The 12,848-nt window shown below is 44.2% G+C and overlaps 1 protein-coding gene across 1 annotated transcript; it reads left to right on the top strand.

Moving 5' to 3' along the window:
- Window positions 1–110: 110 nt before the first annotated feature.
- LOC149970843 (uncharacterized) lies at window positions 111–10,420 on the top strand. The gene is made up of 3 exons (XM_090225182.1): window positions 111–1,352; window positions 1,501–3,688; window positions 7,495–10,420. The coding sequence occupies exons 1-2, from the start codon at window positions 899–901 to the stop codon at window positions 3,537–3,539; spliced, it is 2,493 nt and encodes an 830-aa protein (XP_090081308.1). The 5' UTR covers window positions 111–898; the 3' UTR covers window positions 3,540–3,688; window positions 7,495–10,420.
- The last annotated feature ends 2,428 nt before the right edge of the window (window positions 10,421–12,848 follow it).

Below are 12,848 nucleotides of genomic sequence, written 5' to 3'. Positions count from 1 at the left end.
ATCTATCAATTTGAGGTCATTGCGCCCTCTGGTGGATACAAAGACAAATACGGATCAACATTTAGAGATTATTTTTGAGGTGCTGCTTAGTGCAGCGATGTGCTGTGTAGATGTCCCGCCCCCCCCCCCCTTCACTCAGGATTCTGCTTCTGGGGAAGAATGATGACAAGAAGAGTACAGTGGGTAACATGATCCTACAGAAAGAGGCTTTTAGGCCTGCTCCTTTCTTCAACTATAAACAGCAATGTGAGTCAGCCAGTGGGAAGGTGAATGGCAAGTCTGTTACTGTTGTAAAGACTCCAGACTTCTTTGCTTCACCTCTGACTGTGCGGTCCCTGATGCAGGAGATGGAGAAATGTAAGTCTCTCTCTGCTCCTGGGCCTCATGGGGTCCTGCTGGTGTTGAAGCCTGAAGTTCACAGAGGAGAACAGAAACACATTCAAGTTGATCCTGAGCATATTTGGTAAAGAGGCCTTCAAGTACTCAATGGTGATTATTACTCACGAGGGAGTCACAGGAAATCCTCATCTGAGACAAATGATTGAAGAATGTGGAGGAAGGCATCATGAAATGTACAAACAAGGCTGTGACCACAAAAAGTTAAATCAAAAGATAGAAAAGATGGTAGAGGAGAATGAATGGAGATACCTCACCTCCAATGAAGAGACGACACATGATACCATGACACCAAAGGCTCAGAGACTGAACGTGGTGCTGTGTGGCAGAAGAGGAGCTGGGAAGACTTCTATAGCCAATGCCATACTGGGTCAGACAGAGTCCAGTCCAAAGTCCAGCTCCTCCTCAGTGTGTGTGAAGAGAGAAGGAGGTGTGTGGTCGGCCGGTCACCCTCATCGAGCTGCCTGCTCTGTATGGAACACATCTCACTCAGGAGGAAGTGATGCGTGAGACTTTCCACTGTGTCTCTCTCTGTGACTCTGGAGTCCATGCTTTCCTCATGGTCGTACCTTTGGGTCCAATCACTGATGAAGACAGAGGAGAGTTGGAGACCATCCAGAAGATTCTCAGCTCACGAGTCAATGACTTTGTCATGGTCCTGTTTAGACAGGATAACATTCCAGTCGATAAAACTGCAGTTGACTTTGTGGAACAAAATGCAGACACAAAGCAACTGATCAAGATATGCGGAGGGCGGTATAAAATCTTTGATGCTTCAAAGATTGAGAACGCTAAGCAGACAACAGAACTTGTAACAGAAATAATCAAAATGATGGATCAGAACAGAACCTGCTACACTCTGTACATGTACATGGAGGCTAAACACCAATCAGAACTGGAGGAAAAGAACAGAAGAATCAAGGATTTAGAGGAGAGAATCAGGAACACGTCACAAGGTGAGTTTGTTGAACACAGGGAAGAACAAATACTGGGGGGTGATTGGGAAAGCAATGATTTAACACTATGAACCTTCAATGTTGATTTCAATATCAGTTCATGCAGTAATTAACATTCATATCTTATCATTTATTGTTTAATTTGTAGGTGCTGAAATGGAGTGTTCCAGCACAGAGTGCATAAGGGTGGTGCTGATTGGGAAAACTGGCAACGGGAAGAGCGCCTCTGCAAACACTATCCTGGGCAGAGATGAATTTGAGTCTAAAATCAGCAGTAATTCTACGACAACAGTTTGCAAGAAGGCAGTCGGCAAAGTTGATGGAAGAACAGTTTCTGTGGTGGACACACCTGGTCTTTTTGACACAACGTTGTCTAATAAAGATGTTCAGCAAGAGATAGTGAAATGTGTTTCCTTGTCAGCTCCTGGACCCCATGTGTTTATCATAGTGTTGAGTATCGGGAGAATCACACAAGAGGAGCTGGACACTTTGGACCTCATAGAGAAAACCTTTGGTCCACGGGCAGGAATGTTCTGCTTAGTTCTGTTTACTAGAGGAGATGACTTGGGAACAATGTTGATTCAAGATTACATTGGGGAAAGCAAGATTGCCAAACTGCAAAAATTGATCAGAGATTGTGGAGGGAGATTCCATGTCTTCAACAACAAGGACAACAATAACCGCACACAGGTCAATAAGCTTCTTAAGAAGATTAATGAAATGGTGTCCATGAACAAGGGCAGTTTCTACACCAATGAGATGTTCCAGGAGGCAGAAGCATCCATTAAACACAAACAGGAAGCAATACTGAAGGAGAGAGAGATGGAGATAAAGGCTGACATGGAGAAACTGAAGGACAGACATGAAACAGACATGGAAAAGATGAAGTCAAAGTTGGAAGAGGAGAGATTGAAAGTTCAGGAGGAAAGACAGCTGAGAGAAAACATGTTGAGAGAGAGAGAAGAAGCTATTCGAAAAGAGCATGAAGACAAGGAGAAAGCAGAGACGGAAGAAAGAGAGTTGGAGGACAAAAAAAGGAAAGATGAAAAGTTGAAAAAAGAAATATGGGACACAGAAAAAGAGAAGATGGAAAAAGAGATAAAAACTCAGGAAATAAAGTTGAAAAACCTCCAAAAAGAAAAGGAAGAAGAATATAACATGAGGATTGAAAAACTGAGAAAAGAAGAGAAAGACAGAAAAGAACGGCAAATAAATCAGGAATGGAAGTTTGATAAACTAAAAAGGGAACAGGAGGAAGAAATTAAAATGAGACAAAAAGAAGAGGATGAGAGGAGAAAGAAGGAAGAGGAAGAAAGACAAGAGTGGCAAAGCAAAATAGAGGAAACAGAGAAAGGTCAAACAGAACTCCAAGAGGTCATGCGTAGAGAAAAAGAGGAATGGGAGGAACAGTTGAAGAAAGAAAGAGACAGACAACAGGAAGAAGAAAGGCTAAGGAGACAGAAGGAGGTACAAACTCTTGTAGATCAAGAGAAAAAACAGAGGAGATTGAGAGTGCAGTTTGAAAGAGAGAGGGAACAATATAGAATAAAGATGAAGGAATCAGAAGCGCAGAGGAGAGAAACAGAGCAGAAAGAAAGAGAACGAATAGAACAAGACTTTGAAGAAAAGAGGAGAGAGTTGACAGACAAAATGACAATACAACAAAAGCAGTGGGAGAAAGAACGTGGAGAGGAACAGGAAAGAAGATTTCAAGAGGGTGTAAATAGAAAAGTGGAGGAGAGACTAAGACTAAGAAAACTGGAGGAAACGTTTCAACAAGAACGTGAAGAAGAAAACAGGAGGAAGGAGAAGGAAGATAAAGTCAGGAGAGAACAAGAAGAGAAGAATTTGAAGGAAATGAAGGCAGATTATGAAAGGAAAACAAAAGAAATGATGGATGAATATGAACAAGAGGCCAGAAGACTTGCAGAGGAAATGAATACCTTTAAAGAGAAATATAAAAATGATATCCAAAAACTATTGGATCAACATGAAGAAGAGAAGGAGAAACTAAGACAAAAGCACAAAATGGAGACTGATGAATTAAAGGATCAATATGGTCATAATGAAAAAGAACTGACTCATAAAATGAAGGAAATGGAGGAAAAACATAAAATAGAGACAGAAAACATGACAACATTAAAGGGAATCACTATACAAGTGGTAAACAAATGTACTACACAGTGAGAGATCAGTCGTCCTGGTCCCTTTGCAGAAAAACAGCCCCAAAGCATGATGTTTCTACCCCCATGCTTCACAGTAGGTATGGTGTTCTTTGGATGCAACTCAGCATTCTTTGTCCTCCAAACACGACGAGTTGAGATTTTACCACAAATGTCACGGTTTTCTTGATGAGAAGGAGAGTCGGACCAAAATGCAGCGTGTAGATTGCGATCCATGTTTTAATGAACAAACGTAAAACACGAATCAATGCAAACACTACAAAATAAAGAACGTGATGAACGTAACGAAAACCTAAAACAGCCTATCTGGTGAAAAACACATAGACAGGAACAATCACCCACAAACACACAGTGAAACCCAGGCTACCTAAATATGGTTCCCAATCAGAGACAATGACGAACACCTGCCTCTGACTGAGAACCATATCAGGCTGAACATAGAAATAGACAAACAAGACATGAAACATAGAATACCCACTCAGATCACACCCTGACCAATCAAAACATAGAAAATACAAAGTAAACTATGGTCAGGGCGTGACAGTACCCCCCCCCCAAGGTGCGGACTCCGGCCGCAAAACCTGAACCTATAGGGGAGGGTCTGGGTGGGCATCTGTCCGCGGTGGCGGCTCTGGCACTGGACGTGGACCCCACTCCATGACAGTTTTAATCCCCCTCCTAAACGTCCCTAAATAGGTTACCCACCACAATGATAACATGGGACAGAGGGACAGCTCGGGACAGAGGTAACTCGGGACAGATGGGTAGCTCAGCACTGAGAGGAAGCTCAGCACTGAGAAGAAGCTCAGCACTGAGAAGAAGCCCAGGCAGGTAGTAGAAACTACCAGAACCTGGCTGGCTGGCGGTTTCAGCAGATCCTGGTCGACTAGCAGATCTGGAAGAATCTGGTCGACTGGCGGATCTGGGAGAATCTGGTCGACTGGCGGATCTGGGAGAATCTGGTCGACTGGCGGATCTGGGAGAATCTGGTCGACTGGCGGATCTGGAAGAATCTGGTCGACTGGCGGATCTGGGAGAATCTGGTCGACTGGCGGATCTGGGAGAATCTGGTCGACTGGCGGATCTGGGAGAATCTGGTCGACTGGCGGATCTGGGAGAATCTGGTCGACTGGCGGATCTGGGAGAATCTGGTCGACTGGCGGATCTGGGAGAATCTGGTCGACTGGCGGATCTGGGAGAATCTGGTCGACTGGCGGATCTGGGAGAATCTGGTCGACTGGCGGATCTGGGAGAATCTGGTCGACTGGCGGATCTGGGAGAATCTGGTCGACTGGCGGATCTGGGAGAATCTGGTCGACTGGCGGATCTGGGAGAATCTGGTCGACTGGCGGATCTGGGAGAATCTGGTCGACTGGCGGATCTGGAAGAGTCTGGACGATTGGCAGATCTGGAAGAGTCTGGACGACGGGCAGATCTGGAAGAGTCTGGACGACGGGCAGATCTGGAAGAGTCTGGACGACGGGCAGATCTGGAAGAGTCTGGTCGACTGGCAGCTCTGGAAGAGTCTGGTCGACTGGCAGCTCTGGAAGAGTCTGGTCGACTGGCAGCTCTGGAAGAGTCTGGTCGACCGGCAGATCTGGGAGAGTCTGGTCGACCGGCAGATCTGGGAGAGTCTGGTCGACCGGCAGATCTGGGAGAGTCTGGTCGACCGGCAGATCTGGCTGCTCCATGCTGACTGGCTGCTCAATACTGACTGGCAGCTCTGGCTGCTCCATGCTGACTGGCAGTTCCATGCCGACTGGCAGCTCTGGCTGCTCCATGCTGACTGGCTGCTCCATGCTGACTGGCGGCTCTGGCTGCTCCATACTGACTGGCAGCTCCATGCCGACTGGCAGCTCCAGCTGCTCCATGCTGACTGGCTGCTCAATGCTGACTGGCGGCCCTGGCTGCTCCATGCTAACTGGCAGCTCTGGCGGCTCCTTGCAGACTGGCAGCTCTGGCGGCTCCTTGCAGACTGGCAGCTCTGGCGGCTCCTTGCAGACTGGCAGCTTTTGCGGCATCCTGCAGACAGGCAGCTCTGGCGGCTCCTTGGAGACTGGCAGCTCCATGCAGACTGACAGCTCCTTGCAGGCTGGCAGCTCCTTGCAGGCTGGCAGCTCCTTGCAGACTGGCAGCTCTTTGCAGACTGGCAGCTCCTTGCAGACTGGCAGCTCCTTGCAGACTGGCAGCTCTGGCTGCTTCATGTAGACTGACAGCTCTGGCTGCTCCTTGCAAACTGACAGCTCGGGCTGCTTCATGCAGACTGACAGCTCCTTGCAGGCTGGCAGCTCCTTGCAGACTGGCAGCTCCTTGCAGACTGGCAGCTCCTTGCAGGCTGGCAGCTCCTTGCAGACTGGCAGCTCTAGCTGCTTCATGTAGACTGACAGTTCTGGCTGCTCCTTGCAAAATGACAGCTCAGGCTGCTCCATGCAGACGGACAGCTCCTTGCAGACTGGCAGCTCCTTGCAGACTGGCAGCTCATTGCAGACTGGCAGCTCGGGCTGCTTCATGCAGACTGGCAGTTCTGGCTGCGCTGAACAGGCGGGAGACTCCGACAGCGCAGGAGAGGAGAGAGGCTCCGGCTGCGCTGAACAGGCGGGAGATTCCGGCAGCGCAGGAGAGCAGAAAGGCTCTGGCTGCGCTGAACAGGCGGGAGACTCCGGCAGCGCAGGAGAGTAGAAAGGCTCTGGCTGCGCTGAACAGTCGGGAGACTCCGATAGCGCAGTAGAGAAGAGAGGCTCTGGCTGCGCTGAACAGGCGGGAGACTCCAGCAGCGCAGGAGAGGAGAGAGGCTCTGGCTGCGCTGAACAGGCGAGGCGCACTGTAGGCCTGATGCATAGTGCTGGCACAGGACGTGCAAGGCTAGGGATGGGCACAGGAGGCCTGATGCGTGAGACTGGAACCAACTTCACCAGCCGACTAAAACGGACCTCAGGACGAGTATGGAGCGCTAACCCAGGTGCCATCAAATCCCTGACACGTTCCGTCAGGCGAATTCTATGCAAAATGCACCAACACAGCAACTCCCTCATTTCTCTCTCCTCCAATTTCCCCATTAACTCCTTCACAGTCTCTGTTTCACTCACCTCCAACACCGGCTCTGGTTCTGCTCTCCTTGGCTCCTCACGATAAACAGGGAGAGTTGGCTCAGGTCTGGCTCCTGACTCTGCCACACTCTCCCTGAGCCCCCCCCCAAGAATTTTTTTGGGCTGACTATGGGGCCTCCGTCCGCGCCGCCTTGCTTGCTTCGCAAACTCCATTCTCCTATATCCTTCCGCGCACTGCTCCATCGAATCCCAGGCGGGCTCCGGCACTCTCCCTGGGTCGGCCGCCCACCTGTCGATCTCCTCCCAAGTCGTATACTCCATACTGCACTCCTCTTTGGGCTGCTCCTGTTGTTTCTTCTCCCGCTGCACCTTTGGGCGGCTACACTCCCCTGGTTTAGCCCAGGGTCCTCTCCTGTCGAGGATTTCCTCCCATGTCCAGAAATCCTTATTGCGCATCTCCTCGCGCTGCTCCTGCCTGTTGACACGCTGCTTGGTCCTTTTGTGGTGGGTGATTCTGTCACGGTTTTCTTGATGAGAAGGAGAGTCGGACCAAAATGCAGCGTGTAGATTGCGATCCATGTTTTAATGAACAAACGTAAAACACGAATCAATGCAAACACTACAAAATAAAGAACGTGATGAACGTAACGAAAACCTAAAACAGCCTATCTGGTGAAAAACACATAGACAGGAACAATCACCCACAAACACACAGTGAAACCCAGGCTACCTAAATATGGTTCCCAATCAGAGACAATGACGAACACCTGCCTCTGACTGAGAACCATATCAGGCTGAACATAGAAATAGACAAACAAGACATGAAACATAGAATACCCACTCAGATCACACCCTGACCAATCAAAACATAGAAAATACAAAGTAAACTATGGTCAGGGCGTGACAACAAAGTTATATTTTGGTTTCATCTGACCATATGACATTCTCCCAATCTTCTTCTGGATCATCCAAATGCTCTCTAGCAAACGTCAGACGGGCCTGGACATGTACTGGCTTAAGCAGGGGGACATGTCTGGCACTGCAGGATTTCAGTCCCTGGCGGCGTAGTGTGTTACTGATGGTAGGCTTTGTTACTTTGGTCCCAGCTCTCTGCAGGTCATTCGCTAGGTCCCCCAGCCTGGTGCAGGTCTACAATTTTGTTTCTGGTGTCCTTTGACAGCTCTTTGGTCTTGCCCATAGTGGAGTTTGGAGTGTGACTGTTTGAGGTTGTGGACAGGTGTCTTTTATACTGATAACAAGTTCAAACAGGTGCCATTAATACAGGTAACGAGTGGAGGACAGAGGAGCCTCTTAAAGAAGAAGTTACAGGTCTGTGAGAGCCAGAAATGTTTGTAGGTGACCAAATACTTATTTTACACCATAATTTGCAAATAAATTCATTAAAAATCCTACAATGTGATTTTCTGGAGAATCTCATTTTGTATGTCATAGTTGAAGTGTACCTATGATGAAAATTACAGGCCTCTCTCATCTTTTTAAGTGAGAGAACCTGCACAATTGGTGGCTGACTAAATACTTTTTTGACCCACTGGGGCGGCAGGGTAGCCTAGTGGTTAGAGCGTTGGACTAGTAACCGGAAGGTTGCGAGTTCAAACCCCCGAGCTGACAAGGTACAAATCTGTCGTTCTGCCCCTGAACAGGCAGTTAACCCACTGTTCCTAGGCCGTCATTGAAAATAAGAATTTGTTCTTAACTGACTTGCCTGGTTAAATAAAGGTAAAAAATTAAATATACTGTATGTAAATACAACATAGTACATAAAATGTCAATACCTACTGGACAGTGATGATGATGATGAGGAGGAGGATGAAGATGGTGTAAAAGCTGAAATTGTATAATATTAAGTTCTTTGCTCCACGTTCCATTAACAACAGTGTTGTAAATCTCATGTTTAAACTGCTGTAGCTATAGAACGATAACTACTACTATCACAGAGAAAGTGGTAGAGTCCGGACACCTGTACTATCACAGAGAAATTGGTAGAGTCCGGACACCTGTATTATCACAGAGAAATTGGTAGAGTCCGGACACCTGTACCTGCATCCTAAATAGTAGTCTGTTTAGGTTTGAAAAAATTTAAAGTTATACAGTAGCCTATGTGAAATGTCTTGCCTACTAATTACTAAACAACATACTGTGTACTAATCATACTACATACTATATAGCACGCACCGTTTAATAAAAACACATTCAGAAAGCAACAAATATCAACACACTACTTATCCGTACTGAGAAGGCTTCATCTAATGTGCAATAGCGATTGTACCCCTCCCTTGGTTTATTTTTGTAGAGTGTGTCCCCTATTCTGATCATCAGCTGTTGTCAAACACACTTGTTGAGAAGACGATTCTCTTCCTCAATAGGGTGCAGTGAATTCTACTAGATGAATGGCCAAATGAGTATGACATCCTGGCATTTAAGCTTACTCGATGTTTGAAATTTCAACATACTATAAAACTCTCTATTCACATACACTGAAGCCTATTATCTAGAATGCAAGTGCGGGTATTCGGTCATCGGCATTTGTTTTAAATGCTAGGATGTCATTCACATTTCGGCTAAGAATTCACTGCATGCTATTGTGGAAGAGAATCAGTTTTTCAGACCCAGGTGTGTTTTACAACATCTGCAAATAAGATCAGGGGACGTGCTGTACCAAAATGAACGTATGGCAGTAAACAACGCAATTGGGCATTAGATCAGGTTCCCAACCCCAGTCCTCCAGTAACCCCAACAGCACACATTTTAGTTGTAGCCCCGGACAAAAACACCTGATTAACACCTGTCAAGGGCTTGATGATTAGATGACAAGTAGAATAAGGTGTACTTGTCTGTGGGCCACAGAAATATGGTCCTACTTCTGGTTGTACTTGAGGACCAGAATTGGGGAACACTGCATTAGATGACACATTATCCTGGTATGTATGATCCTGGTATGTATGAGCCTAGTATGTATGTATGATCCTAGTAAGTATGGTCCTAGTATGTATGAGCCTAGAATGTTTGATCCTAGATGCTAGTATGTGTGATCCTAGTATGTATAATCCTAGTATGTATGGTCCTAGTATGTATGATCCTAGTATGTATAATCCTAGTATGTATGGTCCTAGTATGTGTGATCCTAGTATGTATAATCCTAGTATGTATGGTCCTAGTATGTATGATCCTAGTATGTATGGTCCTAGTATGTATGATCCTAGTATGCATGATCCTAGTATGTATGATGCTAGTATGTATAATCCTAGTATGTATAATCCTAGTATGTATGGTCCTAGTATGTATAATCCTAGTATGTATGATCCTAGTATGTATGGTCCTAGTATATATGAGCCTAGAATGTTTAATCCTAGATGCTAGTATGTGTGATCCTAGTATGTATGATCCTAGTATGTATGGTCCTAGTATATATGAGCCTAGAATGTTTAATCCTAGATGCTAGTATGTGTGATCCTAGTATGTATGGTCCTAGTATGTATGGTCCTAGTATATATGGTCCTAGAATGTTTAATCCTAGTATGTGTGATCCTAGTATGTATAATCCTAGAATGTTTGATCCTAGATCCTAGTTATATTTGTTGCTTACTGCATTCATGTTTTACTTAACAGTACATTAGAAATAGTATTTAGTATGATTACATATTTCGTACACACCCATTGCCTTCCTGGCCTGTACTAGCAGCCGCTGCCTTGCTTTTATCTGTTGATTTCATCTGTTTAACTTTTATGTCCGTGACTGTGCTTTATATATCCTGACGCTATTTCTGTCTTTGTGCTGTTCAAACCAGAGAATAAAAGACAAAAGAGACATATATCAACACATCTGTTAAGGATTGATTTATTTCATTCAGTTCACAACAGTTCCCAAATCTCAATGTCTTGTTGTCCAGGGGCATGTCTGAATACCCATTCTTGCATTCTAAATATTTAGACTCTGATTGGGTGTGTGAAAATAAACGTTCTCTGTGAAATGTATAGTAGACTATGTGAAATGCATAGTACACTATGTGAAATGTATAGTAGACTATGTGAAATGCATAGTAGACTATGTGAAATGCATAGTACACTATGTGAAATGCATAGTAGACTATGTGAAATGTATAGTAGACTATGTGAAATGCATAGTAGACTATGTGAAATGCATAGTAGACTATGTGAAATGCATAGTAGACTATGTGAAATGCATAGTAGACTATGTGAAATGCATAGTAGACTATGTGAAATGTATAGTAGACTATGTGAAATGCATAGTAGACTATGTGAAATGCATAGTAGACTATGTGAAATGCATAGTAGACTATGTGAAATGCATAGTAGACTATGTGAAATGCATAGTAGACTATGTGAAATGCATAGTAGACTATGTGAAATGTATAGTAGACTATGTGAAATGTATAGTAGACTATGTGAAATGCATAGTAGACTATGTGAAATGTATAGGAGACTGTGACATTTTGCTGTAAAAAAAACAACATTTTGCCTGCCTGCAGACTGCTATATTGGTCCTCTAATACAGGATTATTAAAGGTCCAGTGCACTACAAAAAATAACAATAAAAAATGTTGTTTATAAAAAAACATTTGTTTTCTAATTTTTCAAGGGGTGCTGTAGCACCCTCAGCACCCCTACTTCCTGCAGCTATGGCTGCAGATAACCATCTAATAAAGCATTGCATGGGTTAGGGTTAGGCAATTCTACATGACTGCCGACATTAGCAAAATATGTTTAAGTACAACACAAATAAGAAAATGTCCATGGTTAGAATATAGTTACAATAGGGCATATTTTATATTTTGAATTATTAATAGGCTGACCTTACAGAATATCTTACCACTTCCAACGCGTTCTCTCTCGCTCTGCTTTATAACTTTCTCCAGTGGGTAGAGACGTGCAGAGAGAGGGGCTCTCAACAGTTTAATGAAATAAGGTTAGTTGTGAAAACATGTCAATATCGATGTTCCCGAACAGATTTGGTTGGTTTTAGATTTTGTGGCTTAAGTGGGCTAGGTCTACTGTCCGTTCAAAAAGCAGATGTGTTCGCGCCTGCGCTCTACCGCCTACAACGTGTAATATATTTAGCAAATAATGTTGCATATCTAACATAACAGTGCAATTCTATAACAAGGAAAATAAATCAAATGGGCATATTTAATTATTTTAAATAAATGATGAAGTGCAATGCTGGAGAGATGGAGAAAGAGTTGCAGGCTCATCTCTTTCAGAGCAGAGAGAGGGGGAGAGCGATCATAATAGAATCTAATTCTAGTTCTGTGAAAGAGATTGTTACTGTATACTCCCTCTCCGGCCTCTAGGTCACCAGGCTGCTGATTATCCCGCACACCTGTCACCATCATCACGACCACCAGCGCATCATGACACTCACCTGGACTCCATCACCTCCTTGATTACCTTCCCGATATCTGTCTCTCCCCTTGGTTCTTTCCTCTGGTGTTATTGACTCTGTTCCATGTCAGTGCGTTGGTCGTGTTCGTTGTGTTCTGTTCTGTTTATTTATTTATTAATTAAAGACTCACTCTTAACAAGGAGGCAACTTGATATAGCCCAATTCTGATCGATTTTATTTTAATTTTTACATTGCAAACAGAGACAATGATTTGTCATGCCAGGAGAGCTACCGGATCCAGGCAAATAGGTGCCGGAATTCCAGAACTGAGAGGTTTCGGATCCTGTTCCGTCAGGATTCGGCTCAAATTAAGAACTGATCGCAGCAAATATCATCATCGACTGATAGCTCTCTTATCCCTAGATTCTTTAATGATAAAGATCAGTGACCAAACCCTTTGAGTAACCATGTCTGTCTAATATTCCATGCAGTTTGTTGTGGTAACGATGAGCACCGATAGATGCCATATGCTGATCTTAAATGTGGATGAAATTGATTTGAAATATTAACATGTAATGAATTTTGGAAAAACCAAATAAATTGACCTTAAATGTAGATTAAGGAAAAAAGACACAACAGGTAATTGATATTTAGCCCTTAGGTCAGCGCAATACAATAAGAATACACACATAATCCAAAAAGTTTTTAAAAAACTAGAAATTACAAAATGTCAGAATGAGCAATATGAGAATGAGCAATGTCTGCATTTGAAAAGTATTCAGACCCATTGACCTTTTCCACATTTTGTTACATTACAGCCTTTTTCTAAAATGGATTAAATTATTTTCTTTCACTTATCAATCTACACATAATATCCCATAATGAAAAACTGAAAACGGGTCTT

Source organism: Oncorhynchus mykiss, chromosome 28 (assembly GCF_057628025.1).
Source record: "Oncorhynchus mykiss isolate SJ-2025 chromosome 28, ASM5762802v1, whole genome shotgun sequence".
In the NCBI taxonomy this organism is placed as follows: Eukaryota; Metazoa; Chordata; class Actinopteri; order Salmoniformes; family Salmonidae; genus Oncorhynchus; species Oncorhynchus mykiss.
The sequence above is the reverse complement of the archived record's forward strand: the minus strand, read 5'-3'. Positions and strand labels throughout refer to the sequence as shown.